The sequence below is a fragment of the Podarcis bocagei genome, assembly GCF_964188305.1.
Source record: "Podarcis bocagei genome assembly, chromosome: 6".
Lineage (NCBI taxonomy): Eukaryota > Metazoa > Chordata > Lepidosauria > Squamata > Lacertidae > Podarcis > Podarcis bocagei.
In genome coordinates this window covers 38,633,923-38,659,520 of record NC_138130.1, presented here as the reverse complement: position 1 = coordinate 38,659,520, position 25,598 = coordinate 38,633,923, and the positions used below count along the sequence as shown (strand labels likewise).

Sequence of the window (25,598 nt, the reverse complement as noted above, 5' to 3'; positions counted from 1 at the left end):
GGAAAACCCCGCAGGAACTCGCAAGACATTTTCGTCTTGCGAAGCAAGCCCATAGGAAATTCGTTTTGCGAAGCACCTCCAAAACGGAAAACCCTTTCGTCCAGCGGGTTTTCCGTCTTGCGAGGCATTCGTCTTGCGGGGCACCACTGTATAAATGGCTATAGTTATTTACTATATCTAATCTAGGACCCTGAATTCATGCTAAACTATGTTTAAAATACCATATAAACTTTTAGAAAAAATACATAGTTTGCTACAGAATGACATTTTCTTTATAATATCGAAACTCAGAGTGCAAACCTATGCCAATGTACATTGGTTCTCAATGCCCCTTTCTCACTAATTTCAATTAAATTAATGACTACACAGGCAACTGTTAGACTTCATCTTTAACTTCTTTGTTTGAGGCTCTAGACCTTTCTCAAGTAAAGATTGCTTCTGTGATTGATTCAAAATTCTATGAGCACAAAAGGAATTTAATTCTTACATAATATGATTGCTTCTTAAATCAAGCAATTCAGCCATTATACATACCATGCTGGAGATAGTTGCCCATTCCTGCAACAAAGAAAAAATAATAGACAGAAAATATACTTTGGAACAAACACAGAAAAATGGTAGAAATTACATATGCTATGTAGAGTGAAAAAATGTATGCAAGGTTTAAATAGCTAATGCAAATCTCAACCAGAAAAATAGATTCTAGTTTAATGCCTTAATGAAATGCAATATGTTAAGAGATTTCTTCAATTTAGCTGGATTTGCTAAACAGTCTCACTAACCTATAAAGTGGAAATCAACAGTATAGTTTAGAACAGTGCTACGTTATTATATTATATTATATTATATTATATTATATTATATTATATTATATTATTCAACCCCATTATTTTGCTTCAATAAAAGGTAAAAAGCCCATAATGCAATTATATGCATTGTGTGTTTTGATTAAATCCTCTTTTGAACTGAATTGGGAAACTATATTTAAATACTGTCACTATGCAGTACAACAAAAGTTACTGCTTTTTCATAGCAAACATATTTAAATAAAAATATTTGCATACCTCTCCAATGATATCAGTTTGAGAACAAGCATCAGAGTAATGTTGAGGTAAACTGGAGTCACTAAGTGGGCTAGAATTATGATGAAGATCCTGCAGAGATTCTGTAATACAACAGCTATTCCTGAATCCATCTGTCAGCTTGGCCAGACTCTTAAAAAAAGAACATTAAGGAAAGCATCTTATAAAAGAATCTATTTGTAGTTTAATCATCCTTTTTAAAACAAGTCACTAATAGCCCATGGATTTCTGTTACTAGTTTACGACAGGAAAGATCACCATATAGAATGGAATCAGGACTTGCATAGAAAGCTTTTTTTAAATGAGCTTATCTATACAAAAATATAAGTTTGTGATGCATATAGCAACAGGAAAACATTGTAAAATGCATGTAGTCTAGACAGACTTAAATAATAGCTAGTATTAAGTAGTCCTCAAGACTGTGTACTCAGATCTTAGCTTGAAGCAGCTGCCATCCAGGAGGGCAGATCAGAATGGCAGGCAGTAGTGTTCAACAGATACCTCAGTAGAACTATTTGTTGGAAAAGCCAACATTTTCTTTCAGTATCTCCTAGGAAAAGCATTTCAGCCTACCCCATATGGTCTGACAATTGGGAAAGTGTTTTCATATTGTAAGTTAAGTTTCACTTTTAATGGGGAGTTATCTGACTAAGTATTTCTCCCCTCCCATTATGTTCTGACACCTTGTCATGTCAAGCAAACAGAAGGGATTATTCATTAAACAATTCTGTCAGTTAACCCAAAGATGATTTCACTGGAAAACCAGTCTAAGCAGCTAGTGAAAGGCTCCCAACACAATATAAACCCAACATTTAGCAAAATATCCCTTCAGTTTAGTTACATCCATTTATTGCAACTCTCTAGCTATTCCTCTTTTTTTTACCATAACAATATAATATTTTCAAAATAAAATCTCATACACTAACAATTTGAGTATATAGAGGACTTGATTCCTGACAGGCCACAAAAACAAATTCTCAAGTAATTTGAATTCTTCTTTAAAGTTTCCTTATAAAAATGATATTTTTCCACATCAATAACACCATTTTAGTCACCATACCCTATTTAGGCCTGACTAACTCTTCCTGTCCTTTTACCTATATATGGACCAACTGTCAACAAATTTTCCATCAGATCAGTTTTCCAACACCTACACAAAAATGAGTCATGCTCATCTAACCCAAGACCATCAACTAAAAAGGGGGTGTTAAGGTAAGTATTTCCTTCTTCTGGAAATAACCCCATCCCTGGCCATTTAAATTGTCTCTGAAGGCAACCTTGAGTGTTTTAATGGAACATAGATACATAAATAAATGACTTCCCATTGTGTCAAGTGATTCTAGGTGCGATTGTTGCAAAATATAGGGCTGAGAAAAGCCAATGGTGCATTTTGGGATTCTACTAAAAGTCTGGGCACCTGAAAGCCTGTAGCCTTTCCTCCTGGATGTTTTTTGCTTCATTATAACTGGACCTTGTCTGTGAGAAGCATGTGTGATCTCAACATTAGTTTGTTACCCCCCAGCCCCCAATTTAACTTCCATATACAGTGGTACCTTGGGTTACATACGCTTCAGGTTACAGACTCTGTTAACCCAGAAATAGTACCTCAGGTTAAGAACTTTGCTTCAGGATGAGAACAGAAATCGTGCTCCGGTGGCGCGGCAGCAGCAGGAGGCCCCATTAGCTAAAGTGGTGCTTCAGGTTAAGAACGGTTTCAGGTTAAGAACAGACCTCCGGAACGAATTAAGTACTTAACCCGAGGTACCACTGTACAATACAAACACTGAAGAACAGGAGTCAGTTGAAGAGGAAACACTGATGTGATTAATCTTACGTTACGTTACGTTACGTTACGTTACGTTACGTTACGTTACGTTACGTTACGTTACGTTACAAGGAAATGGAACAAACTATAGACCTTTCATATTTCAAAACATGGTAACTCCTTAAATGATAAAAATGAGAAACACATTTACACAAAATACGTTACTGACCAACTATGTATGCACGAAGTAGTGTTCTGACTTGGTATAAATTCCCAGTCTTGTATAAGACAACAAATGTCATTATTAAGTAACTGACAGCTTCTTACCTGCATCAAGTCTTGCCTCTCTCTCTCACCCATACAAATAGCCTTCCTGATGCTTCGAAGCTCATTCATTATTGCTTGGGCTTCATCCAATTTGTAATTCATATGGGCATTTGACATCTTACGGTCAATTCTGTCATACAAACAAGTAGCAGAAAAGTTACCCATTTCTGGTAATATACAAACTGAAATCAATCTTAATGCTCAAGGTGGGGGGAGGGGGGGACTGGCCTTCTAGATAATGGCCAGAGAACAGAGAGTACAAGTGTCAAGTAAAGGGAGGGTTCCTACAAGGAACAATTCAGGAGGAGGAGCTTCCCAAATTAAACACTGTGTGTTCATTGTAACATTCTCACAGGAAATGTTAGAATTATTTGGAGAATTGTTGGTAAGCACAAACATCAACAAAGTACTATTATGAACAACATTCATAACTTTATTATCTACACCAGCAAGAATTAGGGCAAAAACACCCCATCCTGCTTCATTTGAACTCACTCTTGTAGTGTCTCTACGCCTCTCTCTTTGTACTGTAGTTCTTGCTTCATCTGCGTTAATTCCCGCTTCAACCTAGAAAGCTGGAGACCAAAAAAAAAGTTAAGAGAATAGTATGCACTGGAAACATACTACTGCTGCTGCAATTGTTCCCTTCATGGTACTTTCTCCATTTCACTGGTTAAAGTGGGTTTCTAAATCCTAGTTTATTGGGATACCATTAATCAGAACCTCTGGTCCAGAAGTAATGACTAATTGTAGTTTCCTAGTTTCCTTCTTCACTTTCACAGAGAGAAAAGCAAGTGAACACAGCTCATGCACATCCTAGCTTACCACACAATCCTAACCAGGTCCACTCAGCAGTAAGTCCTACTGAATACAATGGCGCTTACTCCTAGGGAAGTGGGGTTAGGATTGCAACCTTATTAAGGCAGGAATTGATTTTAGAAAGGCAGCCATATTGGGCTACAGACATACCAGCCAAATATTCCAGGTTGTTCAAGCATAAAGAAAAGTAACTGAGGACAAGAACTATGCATGTCGTTTTATCTATGTCTCTGTGTCTTCAGTTCTTTACTATATTCATAATCATGCTGTAAAAATGTTCCATGTACTTGATTCAATAGTTCCTTTAGTAGTTTATTTGTGGACAAAATCATTCACCAAATGCCACTGAAACAGTGCATCCAAGTTACGCAGGCAATATAATGGCTCCATGCTTTCTGTTCCTGTGGCTCCCAAGTCAAATTTAAACTTTATTTGTGACATTTGTACTAATGTTTAATTAGGGTTTTCTAATCCCTAATTATAACATACATTCAGAAGCGGGAGAGAGAGTAGGAAAAGCTGCATCTTCTCCCCACTCTTCTCAATCGCAGAGTAGGAAAATTCAATCCTGCAGGAAAGGCACTTGCAAAGGACTGCCTGCAGCTAGGACAATTGAATGAGCTGAGTGAATGGAGAATTCAATCCTGCAAGGTGCTGCTTTGCAAATGCATTCCTGATGGGGTCTGCAGCCTTCCCACCAGATGTCACAACCCCTCCAAGCAGCTCAACCCAGGGCTGTCTTGACCCAACTCAGGTCAAGCCTTGATCCCTCTGAATCAGCCCAGTTTGGTTTGGGGTTCAGGTTATGGCTAAATCCAGTGCACAGCCCTAGCTACTAAGCTGCAGTGATACCATGTTTGGTCCAAGTAGGAAAGCAAATAACAATTAAACAACTTGTCAAGTATGAAGCAAATGGGGAGGGCCAGGGCAAGTTGCTATTTTTTGATATAACAGAATTGGCAAGATAATTGGAGAAGTTATGGTCTATTACATTGTGCTAAAGAAATTTCTACGTCTATAACTATGTGTTTATTTTGCTATAATTTTACCACTATAAATAGTAAAGAACTTAGGAAAACACCAACTGATCTCAGGAAGACTTCTTAAAAAGTTAACTTTTTCTATGTATACACACAGAACAAATACCCCTGATTAAGTTTTGTTTTTAGGACTGGTCACATAAAAAATAGCTAACTCAAATGCATCCACCCTTTAAAAAGATATACAGTGGTACCCCGCAAGACGAACGCCTCGCAAGACGGAAAACCCGCTAGACGAAAGGGTTTTCCGTTTTGGAGGTGCTTCGCAAAACGAATTTCCCTATGGGCTTGCTTCGCAAGACGAAAGCCCATAGGGAAATCTCCGGGACAGCGGGGAAGCGCAGCGCATCTTCCCCACTGTCCTCTGACCTCCTCCGAAGGCTGGCGGTGGGGCGGAAAGACCTCGCCGCCAGCCTTCGGAGCATCCTTCCGAAGGCTGGCGGCGGGAGGAGGTCTTTCCGCCCCACCGCCAGGCTTTGGAGCAGGCTTCCGAAGGCTGGCGGTGGGGCGGAAAGACCTCCTCCCGCCGCCAGCCTTCGGAAGCCTGCTCCAAAGCCTGGCGGTGGGGCGGAAAGACCTCCTCCCGCCGCCAGCCTTTGGAGCATCCTTCCGAAGGCTGGCGGCGGGAGGAGGTCTTTCCGCCCCACTGCCAGCCTTTGGAAGGCTGCTCCGAAGGCTGGCGGTGGGGTGGAAAGACCTCCTCCTGCCGCCAGCCTTCGGAAGCCTGCTCCAAAGCCTGGCGGTGGGGCGGAAAGACCTCCTCCCGCCGCCAGCCTTCGGAGCATCCTTCCGAAGGCTGGTGGCGGGAGGAGGTCTTTCCGCCCCACCGCCAGCCTTTGGAAGGCTGCTCCGAAGGCTGGCGGTGGGGCGGAAAGACATCCTCCCGCCGCCAGCCTTCGGAAGCCTGCTCCAAAGCCTGGCGGTGGGGCGGAAAGACTCCTCCCGCTGCCAGCCTTCGGAGCATCCTTCCGAAGGCTGGTGGCGGGAGGAGGTCTTTCCGCCCCACCGCCAGCCTTCGGAAGCCTACTCCAAAGCCTGGCGGTGGGGCGGAAAGACCTCCTCCCGCCGCCAGCCTTCGGAAGGATGCTCCAAAGCCTGGCGGCGGGAGGAGGGCTCTCTGCCCCACCGCCAGCCTTTGGAAGGCTGCTCCGAAGGCTGGCGGCAGGAGGAGGTCTTTCCGCCCCATCGCCAGCCTTCAGAAGGCTGTCCTGAAGACTTGCGGTGGGAGGAGGGTTTTCCTTCCCACCGCCAACATTCAGAATGCTGTTCTGAATGTTGGCGGTGGGGAGGAAAAACCCTCCTCCCACCGCAAGCCCCGGGAACAGAGGAGAAGCGCTGCGCCCCTTCCCCTCTGTTCCCGTACCTGTCCTGAAGGCTTGCGGTGGGGAGAAAAGCCCTTCTCCGCACCGCCAGCCTGGCAAGCGGTTTCCATAGGAACGCATTAATTGATTTTCAATGCATTCCTATGGGAAACCATGCTTCGCAAGACGAAAAACTCGCAAGAAGAAAAAACTTGCGGAACGAATTAATTTCGTCTTGCGAGGCACCACTGTATTTCATTATCTAGAGTGTTTGGAAAGTTGATAACCATTCTCTCAATATAGGTGAATGAAAAGAACTTGCAATTTAGGAACATGTTTGTAGTGCTTAGCATTGCTTTGGAATAGCTATGATATATCATGTCAGTTTCAATCTATATTTTATTGCTTACTGTAAAGAGTTACGTGCAGCCTAAAGTATAAGCTCAGATACAATATACTACCTCCATTACTCAACTCAACTCAGCCCAATATGGGAGCATATCATATTGTTAATGGCAGCCAGAACATCTTCCATTTTGCTCCATCCCAATGCCCCTAGGGCAGTGATGGCCAAACTTGGTCTTCCAGCTGTTTTGGGTCTACAACTCCCATCATCCTTAGCTAACAGGACCAGTGGTCAGGGATGATGGGAATTGTAGTCCCAAAACAGCTGGAGGGTCAAGTTTGCCCATCACTGCCCTAGGGTATTACAACTCAATAAGTAGCATGCAAAGCTGCCTCATACCAAATCAGACCATTGCTCAGTTCAGCAATTCTACTGCTGACTGGCAACAGCTCTCCAGTGTTTCAGACCGAACTAGGGATTTCCTTCTGCACAAAAGCATGCACTCTATCACTGAGCCATTGCCACTCCCTACCCTACCAATGAAGGTATCTGACTTTAATATACATGTGCTGCAATTAAGTAACTCACAGTGGTAGCTAACAAACATATCTCTCAATAAACATGATCTTCAAAATTTAGATAGAATTTGTGGTGTGATGATTCTGATTTCATTTTTTTTAAGAGAGCATATAACCCTTAAAAACAATAAAGAGTTGGAGTAGCTGCAGGGAACTGGAGTCAAGGTTTCCACTAGAATTACTTCACTAAGGCAAAGCTGAAATGCAAAAACACAAAGAAAGCTTATAGAGTGAAGAAGAAGAGGTGACACTGATTATTTTCAGCATGAAGTATTAGAAAAGGGTTACTCACTCTGTCACGCCTACTTGCTATTTCTGCTTTAATCTGACATGGGTCGTATTTGGTATTGGTTGAAAATCCAGAGAATGCTGAACAAACAGAAAATGTCTTAATTTTCAAAACACTAGAAGTAGTTCATTAAGTGCATTGTAAATGCTAGGCTAACTAAATGTTTAACAGCCAGATCTTATGCTTCACTTGTTCCACTTACTCCTCTGTAGCTAAAGTGGAAACAAGTTGTCTACCTGAAGACATCAATCAGTTCAACTAATACCAATGCATACCATTAATCAGGACAAGCAGTCTTATAGTCTATCCTACAAAGAAGTGGAAAGTTTAAAACACATAATCTTGTAAATTATATATTGGGGGGGGGACACACCTGTATTTATTTTGAGTTATGCAAAAAACAGTTTAGAGGCAACAGATTTCTTATAAACAGCATTTAATGAAACCTAGTGAATTACCATTAACCATTTAACAAAATTCCCTTCAACAAGTTTTGTTTTGCTTTCAAGATCAATGCTTTCAAATACATTCTCTTTACCTGCCCCAAAATAATCTGCTTAATTGAATGCTAGGAACATGGATGAAAAAATGTAAAATTGTTTCTTTTGTGGTCATAGTTCTTATTGTCTGCTGGAAACAAACGTACTAACCTACATCTCATCCTACATACAGTAAATACAGGACATTGTATATACAACGTATATACAATGTATATAAATGTATAAATGTATATACATGACATTAAATAATGGATGTTGACTGCCAACAAAAAACATACCATGGGCATATTGTAATATCCCCTTTTGATTCATATTCTTCCTCTGGTAATACAGATTAAACAAAATGAATTATGTCTTGTACATTGTTATGCATATGTACGTATTTTTTCCACCATATTTTAATACTGTGTATAAGGCACTAGTCGATACTCAGAATCCCCCTCTACAATTCTATGATAGTCTGACAGTAAATTACATTCTGCTTGCATTAAATTCATATTTTGGTAATATATAGTAGTTTTTGTGTATGCACTTTTATAATGAGCAGAATTCATCACAGGCATACTAGAATGTGGTCATTAGCCACAACCCCCCGTAGGAGTTCGTGAGGAGTGCTGTGTCACTTAAAAAAAAAAAAAATCCACATTGAAAGTACTCTGGAAAAACTTCATAAAGTACAGTATATGACTAGCTTTTCAGTTCTGTTTTGTACACAGCTCAGCTTTATTAGTGCTATATAGTTTCATTTTTATTCTGTTTATAGGAAATTTTACATGGTGTGGTTGTTTTTATGTAAGCTGTGTTAAGAGGTTTTGTTATACTGAGTGGTATAAATTGAATTAGTTTCTGATGAGTGGTTCAGCACTATCAGATAGAACTTATGGATTCTACTCACAAAGAAGAATTCCACTTGAACAATGGAACGAACCCCTTCCTCTCCCCTGCAACATCCTCTCAAAATCTACTCCAAAAGGTTAGGAAATCCACTGGAGCCATTTTGGAGTGGGGGGGGGTGGAATGTTGCTTGTATGTTGCTGGATCCAACATTCTGAGTTTAGAGGACACAGTACTTGTGATTTTATCATATGAAGGCATTTAACGTGTGTTGGAATATATTTTTAGGAAACACCATACAGTCATACCTCGGGTTGCGAACGTGATCTATGCGGGAGGCACGTTCGCAACCCACAGCGCTGTGTCTGTGCATACACTTGACGCAATTCGGCGCTTCGGCGCATGCGTGTGACATCATTTTGTGCGTCTGTGCATGCGCCGAAACCCGGAAGTACCCCGTTCCAGTACTTCCAGGTTCGGCATGGTCCGTAACCTGAAAACATGCAACCCGCAGTGTTCGCAACCTGAGGTATGACTGTATTCTTTTATTGCAAAAGGTTTTAAATGATTTTGATACTGTACTTTCACATTGTTGGCACCTTATCACATAGGACAAGTAGGCAATGCAAATAGTAGTAGTAGTAATAACAACAACAACAACAACAACAATAATGATAATGATAATACACATAGCAGCTTTACCACATAAATATTAAGGGAAGAAGTCACTTTGTAATGAAATCCATCTCCTAAATAGCCATATGAACTGCTCCTGGATTAACACTAAACCTGGGCTCACCCAAACAAACTAGGGAGCATAGTTACACATGCCAATTAAAGAAATGGGCCAAGGAAGCTATATTATTTCATTGATATCTGCACACATAATTTGGATTATACGCATTGTAACTGTTCTTCTACCTGAAAAACCTTCATTGCTAGATGAACTGTAATACTTCTGTTCCTGCAAAATCAAACACTGAGGCAAGTGTATGCTATTTGTTTTTCATAGCACAAATTATAAATTTAATTTAAAGATTTAGACTGATTAATATGTATCTCCCCTATGAGATACAACTAAGAACAGGAAGGACTGTCGCTGTCCCACCTAACAGAACAACCAATATAGTTGTTATAGTATGTATGAAAGAGGAAAATATTTTAAACGCTTTTAAGATTCTATCCAATGCCATTTGGCATATTGGTAAAATGTAAATAGCAAGCTTTTCACAACTACTGTATTCCAGTGCAAATAGTAGAATTTAATTTAATCTTTAGAAATAAAATTAATGCAAGCCTATATTGCATTCAATGGTACGTGGTTCTGAAAAAAGCATATGTATGTTAAACAGCTTATTAAAATAAAATTCAATCAAGGAAAATCACCTTCTCTATTAGCATTTCCAGAAGTGAGAAGTAAATTAGCATTTTACACATTTGAAATAAACATATTTTAAGAAAAAGCAAGGAAGCTGTTTCTGTTTAAACCTTTCTGTTACAAGCAATGTATTTTTCTGGGCTCAAGAATCAAATTAATGAGGAAAAATACAGGCCTGGGTTCTCTAATATTTATGCCAAACAAACATTAAAATACGTATTTGTAAGCTTCAATAGCTAAAGAAAATCAAGCTTTTTGAAACTACTGTCAGTTTTGAAAACTATGGAAATTTTTGTTTTATAAAAACAGAATGACTCATATTGTAAAGCATCAATTACAACTAAATTGTTTTTCCTGATTCTATTTCTGACATGTTTGGTGCCATGTACCTCTCACAAGAGATGTGTAGTGCACAAAGTTTTAAACCTTTGTTAAAGAATTACAGAAGTTCTGTTAGATTTTTCAAAAGGTGCGTGCCATGAGTGATAATTTAAAATGAAAATAATACCGATCACTGAGCTGCTTTAAATGTGTAGGATTTTCTCTTTTAATTTTCACCAGGCAGAATACTCATACCCTGCACCGCCATCACACATACAAAAGGACCCTCTGGATCACAGCCCTGGTGTAAAACTTGAATTCCTGACCTTTTAGATTCTGGATAAAATGCTGTTTGCCAGCACAGTTGAAGTTTTAACTTGTAATATAAGTTTTCTCTTTATTAAATACTCTGATGCCCTAATTCACAAGACACACAAGTGGGAGATCAAAACATACTACAGTGGCACCTTGGGTTACATACGCTTCATGTTACATACACTTCAAGTTACAGACTCCGCTAACCCAGAAATAGTACCTCGGGTTAAGAACTTTGCTTCAGGATGAGAACAGAAATCATGCTCCAGTGGCACGGTGGCAGCAGGAGGCCCCATTAGCTAAAGTGGTGCTTCAGGTTAAGAACAGTTTCAGGTTAAGAAAGGACCTCCGGAACGAATTAAGTACTTAACCCGAGGTACCACTCTAGTTGGTTTTTAGCTTAACAACAGCACTCACTCAACAGAGCACTACCTGATGTTTAAAATCACTAGAGTTTAGAGAAAAAGTTGCAATGCCATATTTGGAGGGCTGGTATTAAACCAAATAAAAACTGAAAGCCACACTGAAGTTATAAACAATTTGTTGTGCATATATTCCCTGCCTCAACAATATACAAATCAAGCTTTTCGTGCCACACAAAGTTGCATGATGCAAATTCATCACTGGATTGGAACTGGAGCAAGTTAGTTTCACTTAGTGCCTATTGAATCAATGATAGTTAAGTTAGGTATTGCTAACTTTTCACATTATTTCATGGAACCTAACATTACTTGACTGCTTTTGATCCAAACCATTTATAATTTAAATAGCGCCATCATATTCTGAATTCCACAGACAGGACGAATAAATAACAGCATTATATCATGTTTCTCAAATTTTCCACATGTAAGATGGTTTCTTAATAAAGCTCAGAAACTTCAACTTAGCCTGCAAAGTGTAAAACTGGCTTGACTAAGACAGCTTTCAGAAAATAATAAATCAATGAATTATTTAAAGGCAATACTAATAAAAGCAAATGTTCCCAATAGTAGCCTTCTGAAAACCTGCTTGATATCATTCCACATATCTGTACACAGATTCTGAATGGAAACAAAATTATTAGTTTTCTGTTATAATTTTTTATTGTATTTTTACTTTTGGATCCTGCCCTTCCCTGCAAAGGGAAACCTGGATGATTATTACAGGGGTCAGCAATCTTTTTACCCATGGTAGGCAACCTAAGGCCAGGGGGCCAAATCCAGCCCAATCGCCTTCTAAATCCGGCCTGCAGACAGTCTGGGAACCAGCGTGTTTTTACATGAGTAGAATGTGTCCTTTTATTTAAAATGCATCTCTGGGTTATTTGTGGGGCCTGCCTGGTGTTTTTACACGAGTAGAATGTGTGCTTTTACTTAAAATGCATCTCTGGGTTATTTGTGGGGCACAGGAATTCGTTCATTATTTTTTTCAAAATATAGTCCAGTCCCCCACAAGGTCTGAGGGACAGTGGACCGGCCCCCGGCTGAAAAAGTTTGCTAACCCCTGGTTAAGAACATACAATAATACAAATACAAACCACAAAACATTTAAAGTATCACTCAAAACATATTAAAATGAACAGCAGTTGATACCTTCTAAGTTTTAAAAAGTGCAGGCCCATTAAAACAAAACTGTATTTTAAGGATTTACAAAAGGTCTAACATCAGCTTTACGGATTTCAGAATTTCTTCACGTAATGCGTAGACCTTAAAGAGTTTTAAATCATGCTGCGTTCCTTGAAAGCAAAGCAACAGAATCAGAGTCTGGGCTCCGAACCACTGCACGTGCTTAACTCTTTCAAAAACTGAAAATCCCTGCTAACAGCTCTTTTGTGAAAAAAGAAGGCTCATCAGTGAGATTGCAACCTTTTTATAAAGGGCTCCACAGCCCCAGTCGTTGAATCAAGGAGGCGGAACTGCTGCAGTTCAGGAAGCATTTTCAAATGAAGTTCTTAATCCAGCTAGGGAGAAATACATAGAAGCCCAGCATTCAAATATGAACCATTTGGAGATTAAAGGTAAACTTACAGCTGGCATAAGAGCGACTGTCATCCTCACACATTTTATGCAGCTGCTGATATTCTTCTTGTGCTAGCTCAAAACGCTGCTGCTTAATTTGGTAGATTTCTTTTTTGGCATTAAGTGCTTCCTGGGCAACAATTAAATATTCCTTCAACATGCGCTCCTGCTCTCTTCTCCACTGCTCTCTTGGATCCTCAATCTGTGTGAGTTCTGACAAGGGGGGGAAAGGTGTTCAGATTTGTAAAGTGGCAAAATACATAATCATCATACTAACACACCAATTTGCAACCTACAAAACTGGCAGGCCTCCACATCTATACTGACTTCTAATTTGAAGACAGTTATTTCTAAAATATGTGGTCTAGCCTTCAACTTTGGATTTGGATGCAACGAAAAACCAGCGTTTAGCATTATGTGCTTGAGCCTCTTCCTTGCACCTTCTCCAGCCAGTCTGCAAGAGGTCAGAAACATCCACTCTTGTTTTCAAATAACTTCAGAAGAAACGAATTATACTGAGCCATGAAAGGAGATCCAAGCAGTTGTGTTTATAAAGGTTGTCCATCTTATTTCACTGTCACACCTCTGTCAAATGCAGCTACCTTGTATCTCAGAAACTCTACATCAAATTACACGAAGATAACCTGAGTTCATGGGAGCCATTAACATATTTCATGTTGTCAGAACTGTTTCATTATGTTTTGTCCTTACCCAATACAGTGCTCCTAAATACATTTCTATAGAAATTACTTATGTGCATTCATTTAGGCTTATGGGTGCATTAAAAAAAATAACTGCATTGGTTCCAAGGCATTTTTTTAAAGAATCCTTTTACTTACGATTGATATGGTCCATGTAATAAACACCAATCTGTTGATCGTAAACAGTTTCCCATCCTAAAGGCAGTTCATCGCCAACACAGTCAGCAAATGTCAATGGCTTTGTAATCCTATAAATAGCATGAAAAATGGAAACGGGTTCAAAGTGAAGCGTTCAGCTAAGTGACACTACAGTTGCCTATAGAAGTTATAATTTGGGAAAAGCCTTAGAGAGCAAGGATGGGGAACCTGTGCATCTCCTGTTGATGTTGGAATCCAGGTTTCATCAGTCACAACTTGGCCAAAAGATGAGAATAATGGGAGATGTTGTCCAGCAACATCAGGAAAGCCACAGGTTCCCCATTCCTGCACCAAGACTTTGAACATTGAAGCTAGTACTTGTTGGATGAAGCACGTACTATTTCAAGAGGTGGATATTGGAAGATATCTTGTAGAACAAGAGAGGCAAGATTTTCTTTTTGCATTCTAAGCTTAACAGTTTAATTATTGTGGTATGTAGCCCTACAGGTTTTTCCTCTAACAAAAACGACTGTATTGAAATTCATTGCTATTACAAATTGAGCCTAGTATATGGTTCGTTTTTTGTTTTTGTTTTAGAAATATCAATGCACAAGAAAGTGAGTTTGTTTTCTTTTAAAAACTAGAAGTGAAACATTTACTGACATTAAAGATTTTTTTATAACAAATGCAGTCATTTGTAAAATACCCTAATTTCACATCATCAAAACCTACAACATATATCAACTTGAGCCTTTACATGCAGTTATATTTGTAACAATGGTTGTGGACAGATATGATTTATCAACATTGTTCAAGCATTTTCACATCATACATTTTTGCAGAAAATACTTGCAAGTTTTAGTTTCAAGCTAAAAGAAGACATATCTAACAACTAGAAACCTTTTAGTTTTCTAGTAAAAAGAACCGCAGGAACATTTCCAATTGCATATTTTCATATTTAAAATTGACTCACATACATTGTCAAAGGCTTAGGGAGAATTAGCAAGCATCCCTTCCACCCTGACAATTACAACAAAGGTAGGAATATTGGTTTATTTGTCATGATACAAGTCTCTGTTGCTCTACATCAGGGATGGGGGAACCAGCAACCTGCCACATGCTGGATGCTCACAGGTTCCCCATTCCTGCTCTAAACAATGATTTCAGCTCTTCCCTTCTAAGTGAGAAATCTTTCCTGAACCTACTGTCCACAAGAAAGAATTACAGCGTTTCAAAGTTCCTGCGTTATGGTAATTGATTTTACAGTATTTTGTTTTCAACTTCCCAATCATGTTTTCCCACTAACACGGGAGTGTGTGGGATTCACCAGTACTCACGGCTGCAAGAAATACTGCCTAATTCTACCCCAGATATGTGGGGTGTCTGTGTATTGTTTGAACCAGACTTCAAAGAAACCCAATAGGTCTCTTATGGCTTTGCCAGGTCTCCACTATGGACTAGATTTCTGCTCTTATATTATTTGGCAAGTCACTCACTACATCTCTACCCTACTCAATACTTGACTGACTGACCTGATAAGACTCTTTCCTTTCTCCAGTCAGCTCTCTGTTCACTGTGTTAATATTAAATTTAAAACCATGATTTCAAGTTGATTTTTTTAAAAAATAATTAAAGTTAACTACAGATTGTTAATTTGGGTGATAAGCTGTGGTTAGGCAAAAACAGGAGCAAAAGCATCCAAACTACCCTCCGCAGAGGAGGACAGTGGACAATGAGATCAGATGAGGCTCATGCAGATCATGCTGAACTATAGTTTAGCACAGGGATGGAAAACCTGTCCCCTTCCATAAGTTGCTGGCTACAGTCCCAGTCATCTCTGTCTACTGGCCACAAGGCTGAGTATAATGAAATTTGAGAGCCCAGTAACACCTGAAGAGTCACAAGTTCTCTGTCCCTGGTTTCGTATCGCATTCAGACACAGCCAGCCTTCACCACACTGCTTAGCATTCCAGCTGAGCAGCAAGAAACGTCTAAAGGATACTGCAGAATCTGCATGGAAAATCCTTTAACCAAAGACTAGCAACTCAACTCTTATTTTAAATTACCAAGTCAGCAGACTCACCACAAATGCTCCCTCTCATTGAGGGAATAATTGGCCCTGTGCAGAGATGCCATTGTGAGCTAATGAAGCAACCTGCAGATCTCTCTTGCACACAGAGATACCCAGACAGACAAAAGATTTGCTACATCAGTTTTAAGAAGTATTTTGAGAAGTGTTTAATTAAGAGGCTCCAAAGTGACAAGCGCGTGCAGGCTGTTTATCAAGATTATCTCTTGATAGTGCCAAGAAAGGCAACAGTTTTTGACATGTCTTCACTAATAAAATTCTAACAAATACACAAATGGAACAAAAGAATACACCTATCTTTAAAAAAACAATGTCAGACTGAAGTTGCATCACTATTAACACTACATTTGCTTCTGGAAGAACTAAAAGGCAAAACTTTTCTGTTATTAAGCATAGGTTACGTACTAACTCAAATATTTAATAAGCAAATTCCCCAACAGTATTTGTATTTTTATATTATGAATTATTGGTTGCGGCACATTTACTGTCCATATAAAGGTATGCGTAAATCACAATGACAAAATGTTAGGCTTCTGATTTTATAAGTCTTTGTCTGACATTTTTGAAATATTCTCTTTTGTGAACTTGGCAGCTACACTATCAGAAGAGGGAAACAAGGAGTAAAGTTATTCACAGGAAGAGCTGCTTACTGTGCTTTTTTTTCAAGTAACATTTCAGTGCTGGAGGCACTATTAGAACTTCCTTCACCTTTGCAACTACAGCCTGTCTGGCAATACATTCCAATACATTCCAGACTTAAGGGGAAGGCCAGAGTCAAGCTATGCCTCTGTTATGGGCACAATATTGTTTTCCAAAGAATCCGGCCAGCTGTTACTACATAAATATACATTGTTCCACCTGTACACATTATTCCACCTTCCTTCCAAAGTAGGATCATACAAATGCTAAACACATAATGGAAGCATCTATGGCTTATTGTCTCAATCCTTGTTAATGGTTTGTGATGGATCTCCACTGTTCCCAATCAACACCATCAACTTACAACACCCACCATGCAACACACCATGAAGTGTGCATGCACACGAAAGCTCATACCAAGAACTACCGTATTTTTTGCACCATAACACTCACTTTTTTCCTCCTAAAAAGTAAGGGGAAATGTCTGTGCGTGTTATGGAGGGAATGCCTACGGGTGGCATGCCTACGGATTTTCCTCCTCTAAAAACCACGTGCGTGTTATGGTCGGGTGCGTGTTATAAAGCGAAAAATACGGTAACTTAGTTGGTCTTTAAGGTGCTACTGGAAGGAATTTTTTTATTTTGACTATGGCAGACCAACACGGCTACCTACCTGTAACCAACACCCACCATATAAGCCACAATGGGGCTTCACATATATATCTAGGCACATTCATGAATAGAACTAGTGCACATTTCTTGGTCTCCAACTAGCTGCTTTACTGAACGTACCTAACCATAAACCCTGCCAGCTGAAAAAAACAGCTATTTATGTTGCATGCTGTATGAAATTAACATACATTCCATTTGACACAAAGCCTATTTTTCTTTCATTTTTAAGACAGTTGTAAATGTTCTTGTGTAGGCAAGTATTAAACAAAACTAACAATGTATATCTCTATTCGAATTCCAATCTATGTAAGTAGTGCAGAACAGAACTACTTCTTCAGTGTTAAGAACTTTTGACAATATTGCAGACAATATTTGAATTCTCTAATGTTTTGGTAACAAGCATCACATACAGTTATTCCACAAATAAAGTTAACTATCTGTGATGAACAACAGGACTATAAATCATCCACTATTTTAAATATAACAATGCACACATCTTAACAGCTTGACTAGTGAGCAACACTAGTTAGTTACCTCTTTCTAAAGATTCAAGTTTTACTAGCTATGGATGCAAAATAACAACAACAACAACAACAATAATAATAAATGTACACTTGCAAACATCTTAACTGTTACCACTCTGGTTTTATTCGGACATTAGCTACACAATGATTTTTAGTTTATTATACATAATCCAACCAAAATTAAATGTTTTAAAACTCAAAATTAAAAGAGAAGTTAACCTTGGGCAAATGGTGTTCTAGTGCTTAAAATAAATCTATATAAAAGTAATCTTAGTTCTGCACCATTAAAAGTTGAATTCTAAAACCTGTATTAACTATGAAAAAGAAGCCTCTCTGCAATTTTTTGTTTCAATAAAATATTCAGCTTCTGCTGCTCAGTCAGCCTGAAAATAGTCACTAGCCTAATCATCTCATACAAGTTAATAATTGTTCCACACATGATATGCAGTAGCACTGGGTCCATTAAAAAAATGTAGGCTAGTAAATCTTGTAATTTGCAGAGCTGACCTGTGGGCTCAAGAATCCCATCGTTTGGAAATGCTAGTGAACCCACTTCTGGCTTCTGAAATGGGGAGCAGGTATTATCTGCAACTATAAGGGCTCAAAACTTTAATATTGATTTTTTTTAAAGGAGAAAAGGAAAAAGAAATCGTAATTACAAGTTCATCTACTTTTCTCCATTGGCACCTCATGAGGAAAAAAAGGTTTACTTTTCCAGCATTCTACATTATTGTTCTTAAATATATGAAAATGTTGTCAGCCACTAGGAGCTACATTCTTCAACGAATTATACAATCACAATTATGCATTTACCGGTACATTATCATAGAGAACATTGCTGAAAATGAAATCCACTGAAAAACCTAAGCTAGGGAGATCAATAGGGCATGAGACTCTTAACCTCTAGATTGTCGGTCTGAGCCCCATGTTGGGCAAAAGATTCTTGCTTTGCAGGGAATTGGGCTAGATGACCCTGGTGATCCCTTTGAACCTTACAATTCTATGATTCTATTATTCTAAGTGGTAATTTATAATACTTCTACAGAGAGATTATTTTCATAGGATCCAATATTAGCCAGCTCTGCTCTCCCCCTCAATCCAAGTATCATTAAGCTTAAAATAGACATTTCCGTTTCCTCTGATTATTTCCCTTGTAGTTTCCAAACTTCAGAAATGTTTAGTCAGTATATCAGCTTCCTATGTTTGTATTTTAAACAGGATCAGTACCAAGAACTCTCTTCTATAATGATTACCAACAAACAAAATTTGTCCTTAGACATCAGCTGCTTGTTGGCATTTTTCTGTGAGCTATACATTGCTGGAAGAATGATAAACGAAAGAACTTAAATCTCTATAGCATATCCCACATAGAAGTATTTCGCTGAGAGTCCTCAACCTACAGAAAACTCCTTCCAGTAACTATGTAAAACTGCCTATTTAATTTATATAGCTCCTCTATAGCAGAAGCCAATGTAGTATAATGGTTAGGGCATCAGATTGGGACCTGGGAGATCCGGGTTCAACTTGTCACTCAATCATGAAGCTCAGCTGGTGACCTTGGGCCAGCTGCCGCCTCTTAACCTACCATACAGAATTACTGTAGGGATTCATTAAGGAGTGGGGTAAGCCAGGTACTCCTTAAAGAAAAGGGGGGGGGTGGATGATACAACAACAACAACAACAACAACACCCCATCCATCTGGCTGGGTTGCCCCAGCCACTCTGGGTGGCTTCCAACACATAAAAACATAATAGAACATCAAACATTAAAAACGTCCCAATACAGGGTTGCCTTCAGCTGTCTTCCAAAGGTTTTGGAAGATAGAGAAAGGATAGGTCAGAGGTAAAGAAAGTGTGATATTAAGATGGTGTGTGCCAATGATAATCATGAACTTCCCAGGCAACCTGGCCACATAGTAGGGCAGGGCCCTGGGTCTGAGATGCAATAAATAAGCCCTTCTGCTTACCTGCTCAAGAAAGCTGGAGAGGAGCCAGCCAGATGGAGATATCAGTCTCCAACCTGGCATCCAGAGATCTTCACGTGGTCGCAACTGGACCTGCGCCAGACACAAAACGTGCCTGGCACCTGGGGATATTTGAACACTGCAATTTGTACTTCAATTTGAACTAATGAATTTGGTAAACCATTTGATACTATGCATAGCACTTTGTATCAAAGGTTTCATCGAGCATTATGTCATAGTCTCTTTCAAATGATAGCAATAATATTTCAAGTTTCCATACCAAGACAAATGCATGCAAAAAATATCCACTGAGCACACCACATCTAAAATATGGTCAAGTACTCCTATTTGCATAATTATTTTCTGGGTGTACTAAAATTGGATGCCAGTCTGGAAATGTAACAGCTGGATATTTTAACTGGCAACACCCTTATACCAACATGTTTTTATGACGTATCAGCTATAAATCCAGAGACACAGAACATTTAGTTTCAGAATTAAACTAAAGCGAAGTTGTGAAGTTTACCAATCATACACAAACACACACACACACACACACATATATATATATTACTGTTCCACTTTACCAGCTTCTCTTAACTATATGCAGCTGGGAATGTTAGGGCAGTGCTTTTTTGTCTATAACGATACAGAGTTGGAGAAAGCTGTTCATATGAAAACACCTAATCAATTAATGGAATAGTCGGTATGTGAGCAATTAGAAAAGGATGCTGTGATTACTAAGAGTCAGCACGGGTTTCTCAAAAACAAGTCATGCCAGACTAATCTTATTTCTTAGTGGATCAGGGGAATGCTGTGGATGTGATGTATCTTAACTTCAGTAAGGCTTTCAACGAAGTCCCTCATTATATTCTTGCGTAGAAGCTGCTAAAATGCGGGCTAGAGGTGGTGTTATTATTTGGTGCATTTGTAATTGGTTGACTGATCAAACCCAAAGAATGCTCACCAATGGTTCCTTGTCATCCTGGAAAGAAGTGAGAAGTGGGCTGCCGCAGGGTTCTGCCCCAGACCCAGTGCTGTTCAACATCACAAGGTCCCTGGCCCAAGCCATGCAGCTATTGTAGACAGATATCCACTAGCCTCTGATTGTCAATAATTTTGGGTTGCTCATAGTTTGCAGCAATTCATTTATCCAGACGGACTTAGAAGCATCTGCCATCATCAGAAGTACAAAGCGTCTTATCTGTGCAAGCTATGACTTCTGCTGATGTAGTGAATGCCTGTGATTATGCCTAGCAATAAAAAGCATAGCTCAGGATCAAAATGCCTGCCACAACTATTTAACTACCTCACTAAAAGTACTTTTTCCAGTGTGCAAGTACTCTCTAAGATAGGCGCTGAGGACCTCAAACCTAGGGGGCTCTGCTCAGGCCGCAGAGCCTCACCTGCCTGCCCTGATCCCACCTTTGAATGTTTCTTCCTTGCTGGAATAAGTCACTCAACTGTGGTGCCTCTTGCTTGCTTGGATGAAGAAGAGTTACGTATGTGGGGAGGAGGTGGATGTGTATATATAGAAACCTCTGTGCGAAGGTAAAAGTCACATTCATTGCTCCTCTACTTTTGCTTCTGGTCCCACCCACCACTGGCATGCAGCCTATGAGGCTGAAAAAGGTTCCTCACCACTGCCAAGGCACCAACTGAAGGAGAAATATTTTGATTTGGAAATGGAAACAGTATGTATATAGCTGTCCAATACATGGAAAGTAGTCTGCTATTCTTCCTGAAGGAACTAGAGCAAGCATACCTTTCATTCCACAACTTATAAATGCTGTATTGGACTTTCTTTTACATATAGTATCTTTACCTGAATACCAGAAAGAACAAATCTGTCCTGCTGAAGTAAAATACAGAAAAAGAAAGGGTGGGAAAACCTTCCAATATGGAATAGTGCTCTTTCTTCAATAAAACATTAACATGAATCTACAGATAAAACACTTGCCTAGGCTTTTCTTAATAATATATTCAATTATTAAGCAATTGGTTTTGAAATTCAAAATTAACGTAGCGAAAAGCTGTTTCGGTGTAAGTAGAACAAAAAATGGAAATCCTGCCATATTATGAGCACTATGATTTCTCTGATGTATGTGTGTAAAATATATATAGTTGGATTCAATATAAACAGCTGGGAGTAATGCTGGCATCCTAGATAATAAAAAAATAGTGATAAACATGAGACATTGAAAAAATATTTTCATTAATTTTTCTGTCTCCACCAAAAGTAGACAGCACAGAGCTTTTTCAAGTCCAAGAGTGTATTTTAAATATACATTATATACATACTTAAAGAATATTTAAGCTACAAATTTACAATCCTGCATTTTGAAAGGTTTATTCATGGAAAAGCAAAATAAATGCATTTCCATGGGCAGACACATATTTTCCAGACCAGAACTGTAGACGCTCTGTGATTGATTCTCAACTTTAAAACATCCTTCTGCTTAATAATGGCTCATCTTCACTGCAGTTTTCTATACATGAACTTTGTCCATACGTCTATAAATCCTCTGAAACATTTATAAACTAATTTCAGAGTACAACCTGCAGAGCAAAACCTATATGAAATAATTTTGCAGACTCCAGGCCTTTTAGTATTTTGCAAAACCTGCTATGTGCTCATTTAGCTTACAAGACATAGGCAAATGAACAGCTTGATGTGAATCTTAACAAAAATAGATTATCAAATATTGAAGCATGTAACCTAAGCATTCAAGTCAAATCAAAGCCTATTTATTTTTTAAATTTGCATTTAATATTCAGACAAGTTTACACAAATCTTTGATGTCTAGCTTGTACGTATGCCAAGGCACAGATACATCTCAGGCTTACGCAATTTCCTTCCCCTCTTGCCAGCACACCGGAAAATTTACTGGATTCTGGTTATATAAATGGCTACATAAGTAGGCCCTACTCAGTTCAGTATGAAAAAGGACAGAGATTCTTGTCTTCAGACTCTGTCCCACATTAAAATGTTCTACACACAGCAGGAAAGAAAGCTGAGTGGTGTGCCCTGCTGTGTGTACAGCCTGAATGCTAAGAAAACTGTTTCCAAAAACAGTGAAAGAAAAGGAGCATGTACAAAGAGAATTCGCCAAGGAGAATGAATCTTTAAAAGAGCTAAAAATGTCATTTTATTTGCTTTTTGAAATCTTGGTACTATTTCAATATACTATTATTTGTTGTTTTTTGGCCCGGTGGCTTAAAAAGTCTACATAAGTATATTATTTTAAAAAGAAGGAACACGAAGCACAGAAACACATTATTTGATGGTGAAATTGAAGTATGTCTATTGTACTAAATAGTTTTTAAAAATCAAGTTTAAAAGTCATCTAGCTATAGCATTAGAACTCTACTATCTATCTGCAAATGAAATCCTTACAACTGGAGAAAACAACTCGAATAATACCAGTTTTTGTAAGCTTGCCTATGTTGTTGCAGGATATTCAAGTGAAATTCAGAATGACAGATAAAGTTATTCATATCAAATTAATCACCACTTTCACAACAAGTTCCCTAACCAGTTTCGTGCCTGAATGGCATATGAGAATTTGAGAAGTGTGTCCTAGCACAAAGGGAGTCCAGAATAAGAATGATTTCCATTGCAAAACAGTTTGGATATACAAGAATGACACTTAAAGGGAGCTGGAATTGTGCAAAATATTATTCATCATCTAATCCACAGCTGTATTAAATTGGCATATATCACCATCTCTTTCCCCATCCTCTTAAGCAGAGGTGGGCACACTGGCAGGATCTTCTACGTTTTACTAGAACCCCAGAATAAACTAACCAGAAGCAGGTGTAAAAGGGATAAAACAGTGTTCTCAGCATTAAGGAACAGGGTGCCTCTAAGCTAAGGTTACCAGATTTTTTTCAATGAATTCGGGGACACTTTTCAACTTCAATAGGAATGATAGGATTTTGTCAGGGGACTGATTTGTAAATCCAGAGACTGTCCCCGGGAAACGGGGACATCTGGTAACCTTACTCTAAGCACAAAATGAACTCAGAAATTTGTTTTCAATACAGTGGTACCTTACTTATGTGCACCTCTTGTTATGTATCCTTGGGGATACGCACACGGCAAACCTGGAAGTATTTTTCCAGGTTTTGTCACACGCACATGCGCAGAAGCGCTCTACCGCACTGTGTGTATGTGCAGAAACGCTCTATTGTGCCGTGCGCAGAGCAGGCACCTCCGGCTGCGGAAACCTTGGGATCCACCCATAGCTCTGGAACGGATCCCAACCGCAACCGGAGGTACCACTGTACTAGAACTGAGTTCACAGTCCTGTCAAACATCACTCCATTCCTGGTGCCCTGAATCCTTCAAGTTTTCTTCATCCCAACAACCTCAACTAGGAGAGAAATAAAACTCCTGTTCCATGCACTAGCATACGAGACCAGGGTAGCCAACAAGGTGCCCTCCAGATGTGTTGGACTACACTCACATTAGCCCCAATCAGCATTCTCAATAGTCAGGGAGGTGCGAATGGAGATCTGGAAGGTACACCTGTGTTAAGTGGTGCAAGCAGAATGACATTCACTTGGACTCTTCCCCCTCTCTTCCTCCTGCATGCCCCCTAAATACAAAGCATATTTGGGGACAGTGGGGGGCAAATTTGGAAGGAGAGGAAATAAAAAGTCCTGTTGTACAAGTGAAGTCCGCTCATGTATTTATTTAGTTGAAAACTACACATATTTTGCCAATTAAAAATATTACTGATTAAGGTTGTTTTTATCATTGAGAGACTTTCACACTTCTGAAGTTTTAAGAGAAGCTTCTGAGGTTTCCAAGCCCATAGCTCTGTACAACATGTACTTCCACATAGAGAACTGTATCAGCTACAAATTAAACAGGTGCTTAAATACAGTACTAGTTTCACTAAGCCATCATCTAACATCTACATTCAGTTTGCAAACAAGGAAGACGGTTCTCATTTTGGTGCAACCTTCAATTATTTAATGTGTGTTAGCATGCTATCAGTACTTGTGTAATATTGGGGGGGTGTTGTGTGTGTGTGTGTGTGTGTGTGTGTGTGTGTGTGTGTGTGTGTGTGTAATTTCATAGTTCATCCCTGCCAAAAGCGGTTTGAAATCACCATCAATCACCTGATCGGCAGTGACCTAAAATCCTGGTGAGATGTAGATGGAACCAAAGCCATGCCTGCAAAGAAACATTTTGCTTTGAACTTCATTTTTACTTTCAGGCTGCAAAAGAAAATGAGCCACCTGTTGTCAGGAGCTAAGGGAGCCCATTGCTGTTCTTCACCCCTGATTTAGTTCCTGGGTTGGTAGAGTATTTAAATTATGTTAGAAGCAATTTGAAATAATATTTTTAAAAAAACACCTTGCAATGCCTTCTATACATCCAAATGAACTTTATATTACGCTTCTCAAATGCCGGTTCCTTATGCTACAGGGCAAACTGTTTTTGAAACCACAAGGATTTTCAGCAAAGCAGTGATATAGCAAGACCTGCTTTTCAAAACAAAATGTCCCACTAAAGATGCTCAAAGTAGCCCTTTGAATCCTTGCCATAGATTTGTTTATTAGAGCTAAACTTGGTAACAAAGTTTGTGTTGAAAAATTAAAATTATTTGAAAATTTGGCTAGTGCCCTTCGTTCATTATTAATACAAAAAGAAACTGCACACATTTTTACTGTTTTGTAAAAAACAAAAGCACAACATTTCATGGGTTTACTTAACATTCCATGCGTATTTCTGGTAAAGTAGTTTTGGCTGATAGTCAAGCTCTCCAGTTATGAAAACACAATTCAGTATAGGAAAACACACAGATATTTCTTCTTTCATAGGAATGCATAATACTCACAAACATTCTTTCTTGGAAATGTAGATAAAAGGTTTATGACTAGTTTCTAAATGACAACATACTCAGCTTTCCTTTTTAAAAAATCAAACAAGAACAGATGTAATCTTATTAAAGCAAGCGCCTGTTAA

The 25,598-nt window shown here is 38.9% G+C and overlaps 1 protein-coding gene across 2 annotated transcripts in view; it reads right to left on the bottom strand.

Annotated features, from left to right (window-relative positions):
* WWC3 (WWC family member 3) overlaps positions 1–25,598 on the bottom strand; it is a 67,997-nt gene that overhangs the window by 36,148 nt on the left and 6,251 nt on the right. For both annotated transcript variants that reach the window (XM_081196999.1, XM_081196998.1), the window contains exons 2-8: positions 13,732–13,841; positions 12,902–13,105; positions 7,551–7,627; positions 3,670–3,749; positions 3,175–3,304; positions 1,065–1,214; positions 535–558 (exon numbers count right to left, since the gene is read on the bottom strand). In XM_081196999.1, coding sequence (XP_081053125.1) covers positions 535–558; positions 1,065–1,214; positions 3,175–3,304; positions 3,670–3,749; positions 7,551–7,627; positions 12,902–13,105; positions 13,732–13,841 — 775 coding nt within the window. The remainder of the gene's footprint in view (positions 1–534; positions 559–1,064; positions 1,215–3,174; positions 3,305–3,669; positions 3,750–7,550; positions 7,628–12,901; positions 13,106–13,731; positions 13,842–25,598) is intronic.